Raw genomic sequence first — 20,678 nt, forward strand, 5'->3', positions numbered from 1 at the left:
GTTTATAAAACCCTCCTGTTACATGAAAAGTTAAACACTAGCAAATGTAAACTATAGTGTTGTATATGCTTTGGGGTTAGAGATTTTGTGGGGAAAGGGGTCTTTAGTAGAGTGAGAATTTGTGTACCTATTTTCTACTTTTTCATGGGATAAGAAAATGTTCTTTTCAAATGTATTTCACATTTTAACATATTAATGCTGGCTTTATGTATCCATCCCTTCAAAGCAAAGGGTAGCAGTTTTTAAATGTTATTTAACTGAGATTTTTTTTGGTCATCAAAGCTAGTAACTACTTCCCACTCTGAGTATGCATTTCTCTAGGATATTCTGGGTTTAACCCTCTGTTAAGCATGGAATTTAACATCTTGGCTTTTTTTGTTGTTGTTCTGGGAGACTGAATCCAGGGAGCACTAGGTTACATCTCCAGTGCTCGGGTTTTTTTGAGGGGGAGGGGGGTGTGTGTTTTTAATTTTTAGACAATGTCTCACTAAACTGCCCAGCCTGGCTTCGAACTTTAGGTCTTCCAGCCTTAACTACTTTTGATAGGTTAAAATATTATGTTCAGATTTAAAGAACCTAAAAATTATGTAAAAGCTCTCAAATTATTTAAACCTAAGATCTGAAATTTAAAAATGCAACATGATCTTTTTTATTCCTAATAAAAATGTTAAGTAGAATATAAAAGTTTATTTCTTCAGTTATGTACTATTTACACAGTGCTTTTAGACATACAGAGTAAGTCTAGGAGCTAATATTAAATAAATCATTAAGAACAGTGGCGGGCAAAAAAGAAAAAAAAAAAAATCCTTAATCTAGGGCCAGGGATTTTAGCTCAGTGGTTCCACCACCTGCCTCATAAGTATAAGGACCCGAGTTCAATCCCTGGAACCAAAAAAAAAAAAAAGAACAGAGGTGGCTTTTGAAGTATTTAAGTATGTCTTATAAAATGGATTAGGGTAAGATTTAAGACAGAAAGAAAAGACACCACCACAACAAGTAATTTTATTTTCAAAACAGGGAAGTTAGAGCTTGAAGGAAACCTTAGAAACTTAAAAAAATTAATATTTTAATTTTTGTTAAGAAAACTGAGTAACACTATGATTTTGCAACAGTATGACCTAGAAGTCTTGGTTTCATCAGTCCAGTTTTCATTTCCCCACAATATGAGAACATATTGACTCAGATGAGCAAGAAATAAAATAGAATTATTCAAAACTTTTATCTTCTTTAGGTAGTAAGAAAAAAACTTATACATCATCACTTTTGCAGTAGAAAAAAAGCTTGTGAACATGTATAATTTTTAAATTCATAGTAATTCTCAAAGCACAATAAATGTTTAATAACCTGTTACTATATAAGTCAGAAGAAAAAACAATGATTTTACCTCATTTTGATTAAAATATACTCAAGTGGGCTGGGAATTTAGCCCAGTGGTTCCACCGCTTGCCTTGCAAGCACAAGGACCTGAGTTCGATCCCTGGTACAAAAAAAAAAAATATATATATATATATATATATACATACATACATACATATACATACATACACACACACGCATGCACACACACACGCACATACACTCATTCAAGTGATAAATAAGTTTAATTTTCTCATTTACTTTTAGGATTACTATTACATTAATATTTTGGGAAATACTGTTGTAAAAACAATTGTAAGAAAAATAAAGTTTATTTCCTAGATAATACTTATGTAAATATTTCCAAGATATAAGTGTAACAAAAAAACCACTAATATCACCCTTTCTTGTTAGTTGAAATGTTTTAGAAATTCCATTTATGAAAATCATGATATTAGGGCCGGGGATTTAGCTCAGTGGTTCCAGTGCCTGCTTCGCAAGCGCAAGGTCCCGAGTTTGATCCCCGGTACCAAAAAAAAAAAAAAAAAGAAAATCATTATACTATTTATTTAGGTAACTATTTTATGAGACTGTTAAGTGAAGCAGTTTGCTAATAGTATGTACATTACCCCTTTGGAACCTATTTTGCTTTCTCTTGCTATGTGATTTGTACACAACCAGTTTAACATACGTAATTCAATTTTACTATCTTCAAAAAGTAATAAACCTAGGGCCAGGGATTTAGCTCAGTGGTTCTGCTGCCTGCCTCACAAGTGCAAGGTCCCGAGTTCGATCCCCGGTACCAAAAGAAAAAAAGTAATAAACCTAATATTTGGATCAGAGAAGAATCAGTAGTTTAATATGTAAAAGCTGAAACTAGGAAAAAGACTTGCAATAAAAGTTAGGTCTCTAAAAAGTTATGTAGGGCCAGGGATTTAGTTCAGAGGTTCAGCCACCTGCCTCACAAGTGCAAGGTCCTGAGTTCGATCCTTGGTACCACAAAAAAAAAATAAAAAGTTGTGTTAATAGTATGTGAGTTTTGAAAGATTAAAATAACTTTAGAAAAACTGCTCGATTCTTTAAAACATTCAATGTGGGAAAGTGTATAAGAAAAATTTTCACAGATAAAGTACTAAGAAGTTATATTCTCTGATAAAAAGAAACACCCGAAGTCTAAGAGTTTTACCAGAAAGACCTAGAAAAACTAATACTCTCATACTCTAAATAAGGAGATGCTGTTAACATCATTCGGTTGTTTTATTTTTGATGTTTTTGTTTTTTCTAATAATGAGGATTGAACCCAAGGCTTTTGGCACTGAACTACAATCCCTAGTTTTGTTTTGTTTTTTCCTAAGACAGGGTTTTGCTAAGTTGCCTGGGCTGGGCAGGATTCTCCTGCCTTAGCCTCCCAGTGTTGGGATTACAGGTGCATACCATCATGTCTGGCTTTCTTTAATATATTTGAATAATAAGTCTACAAATGATAAAATACCTTTTTGTCTGGGTTCTTTTCTTATTTTCTAGATTTTTCAAAAACAATGTAAAATTATTTTGGAAAGATGAAGCAGAATTCCTGAATTAAGTTTGAGGATCTGACAGTTAAGCAAGAAACATCTTTAGAAACACAATAAAGCTACATCTAAAAATAATTAAAGGCCAAAACAATGTAATCTTTTCTTGAATTTATTTTAATTTGACCTAAACATATCTGCCACATATTTGGCAAGTGATTGCCATGGAGTAATCAAAAACAAAAAGTTCAGAGGCCAGCTGTTTAGCTCAGTGGTTCTGCCACCTGCCTTGCAAGCACAAGGACCTGAGTTTGATCCCCGGTACCAAAAAAAAAAAAAAGTTCTGATCTAACTACTGCAGGTATGGAATGATTTGTTAAGGTATTATGTACTCCAGAGAATCTCATACATCCTCCATATAATCGCATACAAGGAAGAATGAGAATAAATAAAAATGATAAATAAGCCATGAAATCAGTATTGTATAGATTTTCTTTACTGTTTCCTGAATATCTGCTTCATCATCCATTTTAAGATATATATCTGTATCTGTATAGATATAGATATATTTAAGTTTGGGATGAATCTCCTGCAGATTCCTTTTTGTTACAACAAATTTAAATCTTATTGTTTCAAGTTAATAATGGGCAGATCTCTTAAAAGAACTAGATGTATTCTCTCTCCCAATTCAAGTTATACTGTATACCTTTCATACTAGATGTTTCCAAAAATTTTGTGGCCACTGGTAAGCTCAGTTGATTCACCCTTTGTGATTAGAAATGTACCTTACCAGCATTGAAAAGAGAAGTACTCTATTGTATAAGCACTTCTAGAAAATCATGAATCAAGCACCTATTTCCATAAAATCTTTCCATAAAGTCAAAGTCTTTGATTTAGCATTTCACTGAGTATGTATTCCCCCGACACAGCTTACAGTGTTAAAGAAAAGCCTTGTAAATAACTTGTATTGACATTCAGTATTTTCAATTAGTAAATTTTTTCTTTGTTTTTTGAAAAAATATGAAGATAATTAAAAATTAGTTCTAAGGTATTTTGTTGTATAAGATGGATAATGTAGTTAACCATACCATTCAAATAAGATTATAATAAATGGCACATTTTCCAAACTCTGAAAATACCAGTATATATTGGAAAATGGTAGAAAGGAAAATACATTCCAAAATACTGTTACTGAAACTAAGGTGATTTTTTTTTTTTTACAGTGAATTTGTAAATACTATGAAAATACACAAAAGTTACCTTTGATCCGAAGGGATTTTTGTGGGTTTTTTTGGTACCGGGGATTGAACTTGGGACCTTGCACTTGCAAGGCAGGCACGGTGCCACTGAGCTAAATCCCCAGCCCCACCTAAGGAGATTTTTTACCCTCCCATCTATTTTATATTTAATCCTGCATGGATCATATTAGCTTTATGAACACTACACGTGATTATTAATTTTAAAGTACACTTAATTTCTTTTACAAGTTACCAGAATCCGTACTTGAACGAAGCAAACAACAAGCTACATTTTTGTTTTCACTATTAAACTTGGTTGTTAAAGAGTAATGAAGTTTAAAATTTTTTATATATTGTATATATATCATTCCCAAATATAATGTGGAATGCTGTTTCAATACAAACATTGTATTGAAATTCCTGTTTAAATGAACTGTTGGGTTTTATTTGCAATTTAAACTGTTTAGGATCCCTATACAGTACAACCAAATTAAATTAAAAATATAAATTAATCGGCAGCAGCAGAGAAAAACTTTGTTGCACTGCTATTCTAAATATAAACTATATATTTGGTATGATGTGACTAGACATAAATTTTATAATGTATGAGTTATTTTTTTAATTGCCAGCTTCTGATAATGAAGAAATTTTACAAGGGATGAGATACATAAAATCATCTTTAAAAACAACTGGAAAGGAGAGTGTTATAATCTAGTTCTAAACTTTCCATTTACTTTATAGGAAGGCTTTGCCTTCCTTGACCATGTGATGAATATTTATTTAGACTGTCTGCACAGAATTAAAGTGTGTGTGAGCCTTAAAGTGAAAAAATGACCCTTTTGACTGCCTTAAAATATGACTAGCGCTCTTCTACAGGCATACTAGTTACTTTCTTTGGAGTCTATTAAGCAATGCCTTAATATAAGTGTTCCAGTATTTCTGAAGTACAGAATTCAAAGGGTCTTTTAGAGCTTTTAATTTTCTATAATGAATGGAAATTTAACTGTTAAGTTTTAAAACCTAATTGTACATTAGTAATTTAAACAGTCATTACTAGGATAAAGTGGGTACAGTGACATGTCATACATACATGGCTGTTAACATCAGTAAAATGTTTAAGGTTTTTTATTGTTTTATATATGCAGTTATCCAAGAAGCTGGATTTTATAACACGACCTCCAAGGACCAAGTTGCATATCTAACACTAAGAATGAAACATACAGTTGTGCAGTTTTAAAAATGATTAAGTTTTAAGGGAATTTTTTTTCTTTTTTGGTACTGGGGATCAAAATCGGGACCTTGCGCTTGCGAGGCAGGCACTGGAACCACTGAGCTAAATCCCCGGCCCTAAGGGAATTTTTGAGACAAAAGGCAAATAGTTTGTTTCAAGCCTACAAGCAAATTCAAAGCAATGAATATATCATATTAAAACATTAAGGCTATTGCAATAAAAAGTATCCAGGTCAGTGATTTGTTTAATTACATTCACATTTTTACATTCACCGTGACTTTCAAAGCAGGAATATTTTATATAACTGAAAACACATTTAATTGTCAAGCTGGTGCTTAAAGGTATATAAATATAAAGTGTGATGCTTAACAAGTTTATTTCATTTCCAAGGAAAGGACCCTGAAAGGGGAAAAGGGAGGGGGATGACAAGGAGTTAGGAGTTTCTAGGATTATTCATTACTGCTTTGGCAAGTCTTCCACGTTTTCAATGTAAATAATACACCTATCTCTAGTTAAAAAAATAATACACCTAACAATGTAATTTTGCTATTTTCTGATTTGGAATGGATGCATATACTAATTATTACATTTATTTCAGATAAAAGTTTTCACCAATACTGTGCAATCATGACTTTTCTCCTTCCAACCTTGCAAAATACCCTATTGAATGTAGGTTGATTATTCATTATCTGAAATGCTTGGGATCAGAAGGGTTTTTCTGATTGTGGAATATCTGCATATACATAATGAGATATCTTGGAGATGTTCCATATATACCTTATACACATAGACTGAAGGTAATCTTATATAAAATTTTTAGTGTGCCTGCATTTTTATTGTGACCTATCACATGAGGTCAGGTATGGAATTTTCCACTTGTGGCATCATGTTGGTGCTCAAAAAGTTTCCATTTCTGCAGCATTTCAGATTTTGGAATTAGGGATGCTTAGCCTGTAAATGATTTCAGACATGGAGTGCAGATGGGCACTATGTGAACCGTTCCTGGTCAGTATATTGTAGAAATAGACAGGTGTACCAAATAAATTCTATGCACATCAAATAACTGTCTTTTTATTTAAGAAAAAAGAATTTTAAGGTCATGCCTTTTCAGGAATCTCATAATTAAACAAAGTAAAATTAAATTTTGTTACATCACATTATTCTCTCAGTGCCTCTAATTGCATATTAGTGTTATTTAATTAAAGTATATGAGGTTGGGAGTTCTTTTCCATTAGAGTTCCATTACAGAATCAAGGCAATCAAGGCCAGCCTGAACTGCATAGTAAGACCTTGTCTCCAAAAAATAAAATGGAGGAATGACAGGTGGGTTGATATATGCAATCAACTTCTTAAATTGATCACCTTTCTAAGTTGTGGTTCCAGGAGGGGAAAAAAATCTACTGGAACAACTTAGTTTTGCTTCAGGTTTACATTAGCTTTAGCCAGTTGTAAGATACAAAAGCGACAAGATACAGGTATCAACACCAAGATAACACTGAAGCCCAGAAGCTCCCCCTTCTCACTAAAATTTTGGCTAGACAGTGAAAAACTTGTCCTACCCTGATGAATCCATAAGAGAATCACACATAACTCAGCCATTGTGATTAATAGTAGCCATTACATATTGAGCATATACTAAACATCATTCGAGGTGATTTGAAATTTCCATTCATCAAAATAACCCTAAAGAAAGGCAGCATTATCTGTATTTTATAAGATACTTGCGATTTCAGGAAGCTTAAGTCAGCCACCTGCTAGTCATACCTTTAGTGATCTGAACACTTCTCTGTCTTGCTCTAATAACTGACACAGAGTAGCAGTTACGATTTTCACTGAAGATTTAGTGATGTTATGTTGTGGTCCCCGACATAAATCCCTCTCCCTTAACCCCTAGCTTTGTAACTAGTCCCTTGCAAATCAGTTAAAATTAAAGCTCTCAGTCTTTAAGTATTGTATCCAGCATTTTAAATATTTTAGAGTGGTGAGCACATTTTGTATTATTGCTATTTTGGGGATTTTTCAAAGACGTTAATCTGCACTATAGCCCCCCAAAAAGAGGTAAGATTTCTTCATTAATTTCTCTCATCCCTTAGCATTTAATTAAGAGTACCTCCCTTCCTAAATGCTCCTTTCATAATGCAGTATGAGACCCCTAAATGTACCTTTTTGTATTACTCATTGAATATAACGTTCCGAACACTATAAAGTAGACATTAGAAGAGTTTCACCACAAGTTTGAGGCCAGCCTGGGCTACATAATGAGTTCAAGGCCAGCCTCAATTACAGAGTGAGACCCTGTCTCAAAGTTTAATTAATAAATTAATAAATAACAATATAACAAGGATGGTATACAATTACAATTTTGTCTTTCTAATGGGTAACAGATTTCCTCTACTCTCTTAACAAAGATTCTACAACATAGCAAACGTAAAATTTCTCGTGACATAATGAAAAATAAAGGACCAAGATATTCCATTTTGTTTCATTCCAATGTTATAACAAATGAATTATCACTTAATTGTAATTTAAGCCGATTTGTCCTAAATTCCCTGATCTGTCTTAACCAGAAAACAGAAGCACTCTATGGAAATCTATTTTCTTTCCACCTTTGAGGAAGTTTTCTCAGCATCTGGTAATCTGCCCCCATATGATTGTGGGAATGAAGTAGGAAAATATTTTGTGTGGTAAACACTTAAAATATTCTTGATAGGAAGCTAGAAAACTGATTTAACAAAGCAATGAAAATATTTTCAGTTATTCTAAAATAAGACTTCCTATAGGGTAAATCTTGTTTGCTAAATTTAACAGAAATGAAATCAATTTAAATAGTGCTCCCAGAATAGCAGAATATCAACATTAGAAATGACGTCAGGGACTATCTTCGTCCATTTTGTGTAGCTGTAACAGAACACCTGATACTAAATAATTATTGATGAGCAGATTTACTTCTCACAGCTCTGGACTGAGAAGCCCAAGGTCAGGTGGTATACTTCTGGCAAGGGCTTTCTTGCTTCATCATCCCACTGTAAGGAGTGGAAGAACAATATAGCTCATGAACTCAGAAAAAAAATCATCCTTTTATCGAGACGCTCCTCCCTCAAAAACAGCATTAATCCATCTGCCCTCATGACCTAGACACGCTTTTAAAGGTCCCACCTCTCAACCCTGCTACTTCAGGGATTCGTTTCCAACATAGGAACTTTAGGGGGGCACATCCAACCACAGCAGAAACATTCTGCCCAACCTCCATCCCACAGTTCGTTCCCTCCACAACATTTCAACAGCAGTTCAGCATATTCTGAAAGTAAAAACTCCACAATATAATTCAAATACATTTCAAACTATCAACCATCTTCATACAATGCTGAAATGGTTGTCCTTTTAATTTCCACCCATAGGTACATTTGTGCCCCTTGTAACTATTAATTCATTAAAGCAGTGATTTGGTTTTGTTAAGATAAATTTCATTCCATTCCATTTCTGTTGCTCTAGAAATATAAAGTGTGAATGCTTTTCATAGTACAATGGAAGATACCTGCCTAGCTCGCAACTGTATCAGTGAACCTTAAATTTTAGAGGAAATCATACATTATTATTAGTACTTATTACTGAAAGCAATAAAAGGAAAAGAGTTAATCCCTGAATATTGTACAGACTAAAGTATTTCAAATGCGATTACAATAAAACACATTCTTACCTCATTTTTCCATGCAACACCACCCTTTCAGTTTTAAATACTATCTTATGCTTAAGAATTGGCAAGTAGAAAGATGAGGTTTCCACAGTGATTTATTGTTCATTATTTTTAATTGTCATGAGATAGTTCACATATTTAAGTCATTTAAAAGACATTTTATCAAGTGTCATCACTTTAACTGACACTAGTTATCATACCTAAGTCACTGAAATTCTTTACTCTTACTTTTTTTTAAGTAACACTGGTGAACTAGTGGAAGCAGTTTCCCTTCTTTATGAAGCCTGTGAGTGTCAGTTGCACCTCCAATAAAAGTTCCATTGACAAATATTCTTGGAACCTGTTGGATAAGCACAAGATAAATTAGGCCTATCCTTAATATCAAAAGCAGAAAATCATTTCAGATAATACACTTTCATACTCTTGAGTACTATTTTTAGACCAATTTTGGAGGAAAATGAGAAAGAGGAACTTGCCCAAGATACAATAATAGTAAATTGCAGAGCTAAGATTCAAATCCAAGACAATCTGATTCTAAAGCCCTTCCTACTTACCACTATGGTATATACTCTAAAAGATAAAGCAGTCTCTAGTTATTAGTAATGTTTACATGGTTCTTACATATGTTTACTAAAAAGATTGCACTATAAACTATGGAAATAAAATGACAAGTGGCAACACTATTTTTCTGTGTGTGTGTGTGTGTGTGTGTGTGTGTGTGTGTGTGTGTGTATATATATTTTTTTTGGTACCGGGGACCGAACTCAGGTCCTTGTGCTTGCAAGACAAGCAGTGGAACCACTGAGCTAAATCCCCAGCCCTGGTTATATATATTTTAGAAAAATTTATGAACTGCAAGACTAACCATGGACCAACATCAGCGTATCCATTTATAAAATACTACTGGACATAAAAGATGAGCTAAACATCAACACAAATACTGTATAGTGGGGAACCTCAATACCACACTATCACAAATAGATCAACTAGACAAAAAATACCAGAGTTGAATCAAACTTTCAAACAAATAGGCTTAATAGATACCCACAGAGTGTTCCACCAAACAACAGAATACACATTCTTCTCAGCAGCACATGGAGCTTTCTCTAAATACGTCACATGCTAGCCCACAAAGCACATTTGCAAAGAACTGAAACACAAAATAACCGAAATTATCCTGTGCATATTGTCAGAACATAGTGCAATGAAACTAGAAATCAGTGGCAAAAGAAACCACAGAAATTATGCAAATGCATGGAAACTTAAACTTTTGGATAGTCATTGGGTTACAGAAGAAATCAAGTAAGAAATCAGTTCCTAAACTCAAGTGATAATGCCAGTACAACATACTGGAACCTAGGGTACACAATGAAAGCAGTCCTAAGAGGAAAGTTTATAGCTGGGAATGCCCACATAAGAAAAATAAAGTGAATCTAAGTAAATAACCCAATGATTCCAAGAGCTGGTTTTTTGAAAAAATAAAACAGACAAGCCCTTAGCCAATCTTAGCAAAAACAGTAAAGACGCAAACCAATGCAATCAGAAATGAAAAAGGTGAAATCACAATGGACACTGCCAATATCCAGAAGATTATTAGCAACTACTTCAAAAACATATTCCCATAAACAGGAAAATTCAGAAGAAATGGATGGATTCCTAGGTACATAGGAATTAACAAGAATGAACCAAGAAGATATAAAAAACTATAAACTAGTAACGGAATAAAATTGATGCAGTAATAAACTTACCAACTAAGGAAAGCCAAGGTCTGGGTGGATTCACTGCTAAATTCTTTAAGAACTTCATGGAAGATCTATCATAGATACTCTTCAAACTCTTCAATGAAATTAAAATGGAAGGAGTACTCCCAAAGTCATTCCTAGAATCCAACATACCCTGATTCCAAAACCACCCGAAGGTCCAAGCAAAAAAGAGCTACAGGGCTGGGGATTTAGCTCAGTGGTGCCGATGCCTGCCTCCCAAGCACAAGGTTGTGAGTTCGATCCTTGGTACAAAAAAAAAAAGCTACAGGCCAATCTCTTTAATGAACATAGATGCAAAAGTCCTCAGCAAGATGTTGACAAATAGAGGGCCAGGGATTTAGCTCAGTGGCATCACACCTGCCTCACAAACACAAGGTCCTGAGTTTGGTCCCTGGTACCAAAAACAAAAAAAGATATTGGTAAATAGAATGCAACAAATCATCAAAAACGTCATACATTATCACCAAGTAGGCTTAATCCCAGGAATGCAAGGATAGTTCAACATATGAATATCAATAAATATATCACATAAAAAGAAACAAGGGAAAAAAATCACCTGATCACCTCAATAGACAAAAAAGGCCTTTGACAAAATCCAACAACCAATCATGATTAAAAAAAATTTTTTTAAACTAAAGAAATGCCAGGGATTTAGCTCAGTGGTTCCGCCACCTGCCTAGCAAGCACAAGGTCCCAAGTTCAATCTCTGGTACCAAAAAAAAAAAAAAAACAACTAAAGAAAATAGATATAGAGCCAGGGATTTAGCTCAGTGGTTCCACCGCCTGCCTTGCAAGTGAAAGGTCCTGAGATCAATCCCTGGTATAAAAAAAAAAAAAAAGAAAATAGGTATAGAGGGATGCCCTCTCACCACTTGTTTAACGTAGTACTCAAAACACTAGCCATAACAATTAAGCAAGAAAAAGAAATAAATGGGATATATATATATAGGAAAGAAGAAGTCAGATTATTTGCAGATGACATGATCCTCTACATACTAGGCCCAAAACTTCCATCAAAAGTTTCCTCCTAGAATTAATAACCAAATTCAGCAATGTAGCAGGATATAAAATCAACACACAAAAATCAAAGGCATTCCTGTACAACACAATAAGCTTACCAAAAGAGACATTAGGAAAACAATACTATTTACAATAGCATCAAGAAAAAGTAAATACTTAGGAATTAACCTAATTAAGGAAGTGAAAAACCTCTAGAACAAAAATGACAGTACTCTGAAAAAAGATAAAAGAGGACATTAGAAAACGGAAAGATCCTCTTCCTGGATAAGCAGAGCGAATATAGTCAAAATGGCAATATTTCCAAATCTGATAATGTGGATTTAATTCAATCTTAATCGAAATACCAACTGCATTCCTGACAGAAGTGGAAAAAACAATCCTAAAACTTACGGAAGCAGAAGAGACCCAGAATAGCAAAAACAATCCTGGGCAACAAGCAACGCAGGAGGCATCATAATCCCAGATATCAAGGTATATTACAAAGCTACAGTGATAATAGCAGTATGGTACTGGGATAAAAACAGACGTGGATCAATGGAACAAAATAGAGATTCAGAAACAATTCCAGGCACATTCAACTATCTGATCTTTGACAAAGCAGCCATAAATACATGCTAGAGGAGAGACAGCCTCCTTAATAAATGGCAGTGGGAAAACTGGCTGCCACATATAGAATAGTGAATCTAGAGCCATATTCCTCATCAAAGATCTGAATGTTAAAACAGAAACAATCTGCTAGAAGATAAAATAGGTAAAACTCATGAAAACATAGGTGTAGGCATGGACAGAACTCCAATTGTGCAAATAACATCAAGAATCAAATGCAGTCATCTCAGATTGTTTTAAAAACAAACAGCGAAGAGATAGGCAACAACCTACAGAACAGGAAAAATTTCTGCCAGCTATTCCTCAGAGGACTAGCATCTAGAATATATAAAGAACTCAAAGAAAAAAAATTACATCCTCCCCCCCTAAAAATAAAAGCCCCAATTAAAAAGAATGGGCAAATGAAATGAACTGACATTTCTAATAAGTACAAATGGCCACTAAATACATGAAAAAAATGTTCAGTGCCTCTGGCCATTAGCAAAATCCAAATTAAAACAACACTCAGATCCACCTTACTCCACAAAAAATGGCTACCATTAAATCAAATAACAAGTGTTGGCAAGGCTATGGGAAAAAAGGAATCCTTCTACAGTGTTGGTCGGAATGCAAACTAGCACAACCACAATGGAAATTAGTTTGGAGATTCCTCAAAAAGCTAAAACTAGAAATTTCATTCAACTTAGATATTCCCCTTCTAGGTATCTTACCAAAACAGTTAAAGACATCGTATTACAGTGATACATGCATATTCATGTTTATAGCAGCATAACTCATAATAGCTAAATCGTGAAAGTGGCCTATATATCCATCAATAGATGAACGGATAGAGAAAATGTGGTATTTCTACACAACAGAGTACTATTGTGCCATGAAGGATAAATTGGAGTCATTTGTAGGAAAATGGATACCATAATACTAATTGAAATAAATCAGACACACAAGCTTAAATATCACATGATTTCCTCTGATATTAGAAACCCAAAATATAAAGAGCAAAATAAAAGAGTAGGAAATAAGGAGAGAGTCATGTGCAAATGGGAGAAGGACCAAGAGGTGGAGGTGGGGAGGGGAGGGAATGAAAGAATTAAGGTGTGTTGTGTACATGTACCAATTCCCCATGAAGAATGTGATCATTATACACTACAAACATACTAATAAAAAATAAAAATTGAAAAGAAAATAAAACATGGAGTTCTAAAGCACTATTACCACAGTAAATGGAGACTGGTCCCTGTTTTGTACTGTACAAGTAAAGGGAAGAATAATACTTTTATGTTGCATAGTGCTTCACAAGTACTTAACGATCTATAAACAAGCAGTCATCACAACACCTAGTCACAACATGTACAGTAAGAATAAAAAATGAATTAACTCTGCTGATTCCTATTCCAAGAATCTGCTTTCCAGATCTGCCATTTCTTTATCAATATAAGATCCTCCGAGGAGATCTTGCTTACTTTTCCTAACAAGAAGGTCTAGGGCCAGCGATTTAGCTCAGTGGTTCCGCGCCTGCATCGCAAGCGCAGGTTCCCGAGTTTGATCCCCAGTACCCAAAAAAAGAAGGTCTAGACCAGTGATGGTGAACCTTTCAGAGACTGAGTACCCAAACTGCAACCCAAAGCCCACCTATTTATCACAAAGTGCCAACCCTGCCCCTGGCTGCTCCACTGCTGAGGTGATGCTGGACGACTTGGCTCGAGTGCTGACAGAAGGCTCTCTGCATGCTTGCTGCAGCACACATGCCATAGGCTTGCCACCACTGGTCTAGACTCTAGGTGATCCAAGCCACACCTGTTACAGTATAAGGGACAGCACAGCTCTGGATATACTCACAGTTCTTTCACCAGTCATTTTGTAAAGAGCATCTTGAAACTGGCTCCCATATTCAAGCATGTCCAGTTCTACCACTTTATAATTAACATTCATGTCTTGGAAAATCTTTTTTGCCATTGTACAGTAAGAACAGGATGTTTTTGAGAAAATCACCACACAATTATCGGAAATTGTTTCCTGAGATAAAACAAAAACATTTTAATTCTAGACATCATGTTTTAGAAAGAAATTATGGTATTGTGAAAAGGCTATAGATTTTGGAGTCTCATAACTTAAGCAAAAAGTTTCTGAAAGTGTCTATGACCCATTTTAATATGTATAGATTGAGGATATTATTCATTTCCAATTAATATTAGGAACAAAAGTGTTACAAATAGTGCCTGGCATGGAGTAGTAATAAAAAATAATAATATAGCCAATTCCTATACAGCAGACACTTTTCCTCTTATGATCTTGAGACTGGTACGAAAACCTGGTACGAACAGCTTGTGAAGTCTGTGGGTCTTTTTCTAAATACACAGGTGTTTGGGTCCTTGAAAAGATTTTGGACAGGTCTCGCATCCAGATTGATTTTGAATTTCTAAGTCTGGCACCCAGGCATCTGTCTAGGTTGTTCTTATGTGGTGGGTCATAGCAGCACCTTCAAGATGATAGCCTAAAACAGAAAACCCAGTACCAAAAGTGCTTTAGAAATTATACTACCCTTGGGTGTCAGAAGAGTCCTGAGTTCCAGGGTACCTATCTACAAGTTGATCTATTTTTATGCTTTCCCTTCTGCTTACTCATAATATTTGGTATGAAAGTCTATCTCGGGGAAGGCCAGCTGTACCAGAGATGTATTAATGAATCCATTTTACAGATGACAGAACTAAGCTGAGGTTCACAATATTTGGATTTCACACAACCCACTCACAAGAGCAAAGCTAATGCTCCTCCACTATGCTGCCTCAGGTCACAGGCACACTCTGACCATTTGCTTTAAAGAGAGATGAGCATGCTGGGTGCTGACATGGGGTGAAACTAATACAGACATGCCAAAATAAACTGGAACTCAAGCTGACAGTGTCAGGGTTTCTTGAACCCTCATTCCACCTTTTCTCAAGCTCATTCTTGCTAAATATTTCATTATGCTATATTTTTATTTCAAAAGAGGTAATTCCCTCACAGTGTTTCCAGCATTACTGTTACACTCCAGGGCTAGGGGGTTAGCCAACTGAATATAGATCGTGGGGGGTGTGGGGTGTGGGTGTGGTATGACAGGTCAAACCCAGGGCCTTGCACATGTTAGGCACATGATCTACCACTGTAGTATGCCCCCACACCAAGGCAGAAATTTTTCACACATGATGGTAGAAGGTGGTAAGGAAGAGAAAGAAAAATTAGGTTATTTCTGACAGGCTGCAAGAAAAGAAAAGTATATGTATGAATCTTCTGAGGCAGCATTAACTAAGATTGTCAGTGAAAGAGGAAATAAGAACATAGCAGTACCATATGAGGTATCCCTGAGGAGACTGTTTATGGAGTAACTACTGCATCCTATGTTCTGTGTTATGTTAGAGAGCTGGTAAACAACTGCATAGGCCAAAATCAGCATCCCTGGCTATCAGTATGGGTATGGGTAGACTTGACATGGATATGTTGAAAAATAGCAGTCAACCTCATAGATCCAATTTGCAGTAAAGATTCCTTTAAGAATAAGTCTCATAAATTTTGACTGCCAAAATGATATAGAACTTCAATATCATGTGATTAATTTATATATCAATTTAGCAATTCATTTGCTGAACTATGTCAAGTTTAGGCAATGAGGAAGCATATTAAGTATGTAAAATAGTTCTTTTTCTGCAGAGAAAAGAAGTTCCCCTAAGTCTCCTGCCTTACTCACTTGGATCTGGTTCACAGGCGTAGTTGCTGACTTCCCCAAGGATGATGTGCTGTTCCCCATCCTAAAAGGAATTGAAAAGCGCAGTGCATTTACTATGTAATAACTAATCTGAGGGCTGGGGGTTTAGCTCAGTGGTTCCGCCGCCTGCCTCGCAAGTGTAAGGACCTGAGTTTGATCCCCGGTACCAAAAAAAATAAATAAATAAAATAACTAATCTGAGTTCCATTGGAAGAAACCTTTTAAATACAAATACATCGGAACATATTCAATAGAAGAAAAATTTTACTTAGCAGTACAAGATACCAGTTCATGAGGTATTTATTTACTAAAACCAAAAAGGCCTTGTACTTATCTAATTTCCCAATGTTTTTACTTATAAGATCAAATCACATTCACTGTATTTAAAGTTTGGCACCCTCTGATTGATAAATTCATAATCACAAAATTGAAAATATTCTGTCCTACTGACGGCATGACCATTGGTTTAAAAATATGGCTTCCATTTCCTTCTTAAAACACAAAAACTCCATGAACAGTTTGTGAAGCAGGGAATCTACAAAGATTTAAAAGATTTTTAAGCTGGGTGTGGTAGCATATACCCAGAACCCAGGCTACTCAGAACCCTGAGGCAGGATTGCAAGCTTGAGGCTGGCTAGCCAGGAAACTCAGTAGGACCTTGCCTCAAGATAAAATTTTAAAAGGGTTGGGGATGTAGCTCAGAGGAAGAGGGCTTGCTTGGCCCTAGGTTCAACCTCAGTGGGGGAGGGGGGGGGCTGCAATTTAAAGTATCTCAACTACAATGAATTAACAGCTCCCAAATTTTCCAGTCAACAAAATAGGAATAGCAAAATACAGCAGCATGAGAAAAAAAATGGGAACAATAATCACTCCCAACTCAAAGGGTTTTGCAAGAATTAAAGGAATTTATACAGAAAGTAGAACAGGGTCTTAAGCATAGTGAATATTCATTAACATTTGATATTACTATTAATACTGAGATATTCGGCGGGGATTTAGCTCAGTGGTTTCCCCACCTGCTGCGTAAGCTCAAAGACCTGAGTTCATCCCCGGTACCAAAAAAAAAAAAAAAAAAAAAAATACTGAGATACTTGATAACAAGATACTCTCCTTATCTCAGTATTTATTACCTAAAATCTAGCTGCTGGAAGCTTTAAAAGGAGGCATTCATTAAGCAGGAAAATATTCACTGAAAACCTGACCAGTTCAATGTCATCAAATCTCTGCACTTATTCCTAGAACCTTTCTTTCCCCAACTCATTAATCTTCCTTGGTCAGCCAGACCTTACTGCACTGTAGGAGCAAGCAAAACTTCATGATGCAAACTAACTGCAGCATGAATTACTAATTTCTCAAATGCTTCAAGAGAATTACTCAAATATCTAAGTACCAAGAGAGTAAGATAATTAGAAGTTTAAACATTTAAAAAATATATTTTCCAAGTTATTAAAAGCTCCAATTTTGATAGAAAAATTCTCCCTCAAAATCCTTTTTTGAGTGCATTTCAATTTTAATGTTATTATATATAAAAGTAAGTTGTTTATGTTTAGTTTCATTTTTATAGGTCCTAATGAAATTTTTTAAAATTATACATATAAAACTTTAGTCCTTCCTCCTGTCCGCCCACCGCCACCACCACCAGTCCTCAGCCTGGGGGATCGAACCCAGGGGCACTGTACCAGGAAGCCAAATCCCAAGCTCCTTTTTAAATATTTTACTTGAGATAGGTTCTCAATAAATTGCTCAGGCAGGACTCAAACTTTCCATCTTCCTGCCTCAGCCTCCCTGAATGCTGGGATTACATATGTGTACACCATACCTGATTAATAAATGGCTTTTTCCAGTACATATTATGCTTGGATGGCCAAACTCTGCTCTGAATAGTGATACTGTACACTTGGAATAAGGAAGCTACAACAAACATCACCTTCAGGTATATATAATAAAGATGAGTCAGATCATATCTACCCAATGCCTGCCATCAATAATTCCTTGTTTTCCCAAAAGATTAGCAACAAAAAGCCTGTGTGCTTATCTCAAAAAGAGGGTAGGAATAGGGAAAGTCTTGTCATCTTGAGAGGAAGAAAGAGCTTGGAGAAAAAAGCTGACTGAATTTATGAAGCTACACCAGAAAAGAAAGGGTTTGGCAGCACTGGCCTGGACCCAAGAAGAATCTTTGGACGGCATAATCCACTTTACTTGGTTTATGGACTAAGAAAACGAGTTCTTAGGATACCAAGGACTTAACTATCATCCACTACAAACAGCATTTATTATTGAAGCAGGAATTCTGTAGAACTTTCCTAAAAAAATGTTTTCTTGGGTAGTGAGAGATCCAGAATTTGGCATCCTGAAAAATTATTCACCTCCCTTCCAAATACACTTAATTTCTGAAAGGCATCCTTTCCCCTTTTCCCTTCAATTTATATTTGAGGTTGGTAAAAGCCATCACCTGTTGGGCAGGGGATTTAGTTCAGTAGCATTGCGCCTTCCTCGAAAGCGCAAGGTCCAAAACCAAAAAAGCTAGCACCTATTAAAGAGAAAGCACCCACAGAGGAAGTAAGTGCCCAAAGATCATTTCACTTCAACCCTGATGAAGCGCCAACTAGTTATGGAACTAACTGGTACGTGAACTGGAAGGACCAACGTGCTACGTAGCCCAGAGACAGAAAAACACCAAGGGCCTTCGAGGACCTGTCAGTCAAACAGTTAACAGCCTGCGACTGGATCTTGCAGGAGGGTCTTTAGCTTGGTCTGGAGAGTTAACGGAGAGTTCCTAGACCACGCAGGGAGATACTCCAAGGCCGGGGGTGGATGTGCTGGCTGGCACTAAGATGCCAAGGGGCAGGACCTGAGAGGCGCCTCGGTCGCCCGCTGCTGGGTGTTGCCAGCAGGGAAGCTCCAGGAAAGCATTGCCCTTCGCCCCGCTAGGGACAACATGAATGTCACTGTCCCCATCCTCAAAGCCTTGGCCATTTACTAGGTCCCGTAACCTTCACTTCCTCCGGTGGGGTTGCCAGATTTAACGATTAAAACTAAATGACGACCACGGTCGGGGATGTAGCTCAGTGGTGCCGCGCCTGCCTGGCAAGCACAAGGTCCTGAGTTCGATCCCCGGGACCGAAACAAACCAAAAAAAAAAAAGCCTAAATGATGACCGATTAAACTGGAATTTCCGATAAACAGTGAACTTTCGGCTTTAAGCATATTCATGCACATGTACTAACGCCCATTCGCGGTCTATCTGCCATCCCAATAGGTCACGGCATCCCACAGCAGGGTGGTCTGAGCCACTCAAGGGAGCCCTGGGGGACAGGATCCCCGGGTTCTCCAGGTCCACACCGCCGCCAGCCCTCCGCTTCCTCCAACCCCCCCTCCAAGCCTCGTGTCCGCAATGCCCGTCCCGTGGCCCACCCCGCCGCGTACTCAGAGGTCGCAGTTCCTCCAGCTCCCGCCGCCCTGTGGGGCTGCCCCGCCGAGGCGCTCCGGCTCCCCACCAGCCGCGACCCGGCCAACGCAGCACGGCCCCAGGACATGGCCAGACCTCCCTGCCGGAGCGGGAGAGCGCACCTCTGTCCGCGGCGCGACAGGCCCCGCCCCCTGCGGCAGGCCCCGCCCCACAGGGCTGCCCGTGCCGCCGCCGGTCTTCTGGCGCAGCTGCGCTTGTCCTACCTGCCCCGCCCACCGCGGACCAGCGTGAGGGGCGGGGCCTAGGCGCGGAGGCCCAGCGACCCCGCCCACAGAGTCGCCTGCAGGTCTCCGGGGCTCCGTAGGCCTCGAACCTGTTTCTGTGAGGGTTTTGGTAGCTTATACAGGGTCGTAGGCGCGTAGAAACATTCTGGGGAGACGGAGAAGAAAAATAATGACTGTCCGAAAAAGAATCAAAGTGCCTGGATGTTTACAGGAGGATGGTGGCACAGTCACAGCTTCCTGGGCGGGGACGGCCTTCTGCGTGGGTGACACCTTGGATCAGGTTGTTGATGCGTCATGGGACTGCTGGATTGTACACTGAAAAGTAATCCAGTGCGAATGCTCCCTGTAAAGAGACACTGTTCAAGATTGTTTGAAGATAAGAATGAAATTAGAAAATAAAATAGCCCGGAGATGTTTTGCCGTACCTTTGAAAATGGGCCAGAGCTGCTAAGGACAAGATTGCCCAAACCACTCAGAGATGGTAATAATAGCCCTTTGTGCCTCTTTGTAGACAGTCAGGTGGATCAACAACTATTTTTATTGACGTCTCTGACACCTACTTGTTAAAGGTCACAAATGGTATGTCTAAAATTCTAAACGATTAGAACAATCCAGACTTTTGAACCCAGGGCCTTTACACTGAGCTACATCCCCTGCCTGCCTTTTATTCTCTCTCTCTCTCCCTCTCCCTCTCCCTCTTCCTCTCTCCTCTCTTATCTCCTGCTTCAACCTCGGAGAATGCTGGGATTACATGCGACCCCCACCGGGCTTGCCTCTGATCTTTTTTTGTCTTAAGTGTTGAACTAAATTCAAGGTTCGTGTTATTA

At 37.3% G+C, this 20,678-nt stretch overlaps 1 protein-coding gene across 5 annotated transcripts; it reads right to left on the bottom strand.

Moving 5' to 3' along the window:
- Nucleotides 1-1,334: 1,334 nt before the first annotated feature.
- Glrx2 (glutaredoxin 2) lies at nt 1,335-20,183 on the bottom strand. Of its 5 annotated transcripts, none has more exons than XM_087193827.1 (5): nt 20,061-20,183; nt 16,141-16,201; nt 14,256-14,432; nt 9,259-9,370; nt 1,335-1,477 (listed from the first exon to the last, which is right to left on the bottom strand). In XM_087193827.1, exons 2-5 carry the CDS (start codon nt 16,198-16,200, stop codon nt 1,395-1,397), a joined length of 432 nt encoding a protein of 143 aa, XP_087049953.1. In that variant the 5' UTR covers nt 16,201; nt 20,061-20,183; the 3' UTR covers nt 1,335-1,394. The 5 variants fall into 5 exon arrangements, with proteins under 5 accessions (XP_087049953.1, XP_087049954.1, XP_021098571.1 ...); XM_087193828.1 differs by lacking the exon at nt 20,061-20,183 and adding an exon at nt 19,729-19,747; XM_021242912.2 differs by lacking the exon at nt 20,061-20,183 and adding an exon at nt 19,585-19,737 and having other exon boundaries at nt 1,340-1,477.
- Between the last annotated feature and the right edge of the window lie 495 nt (nt 20,184-20,678).

This window comes from Heterocephalus glaber, unplaced genomic scaffold, assembly GCF_053883595.1.
Source record: "Heterocephalus glaber isolate CG9 unplaced genomic scaffold, H.glaber_assembly_v1.0 deba00001600, whole genome shotgun sequence".
In the NCBI taxonomy this organism is placed as follows: Eukaryota; Metazoa; Chordata; class Mammalia; order Rodentia; family Bathyergidae; genus Heterocephalus; species Heterocephalus glaber.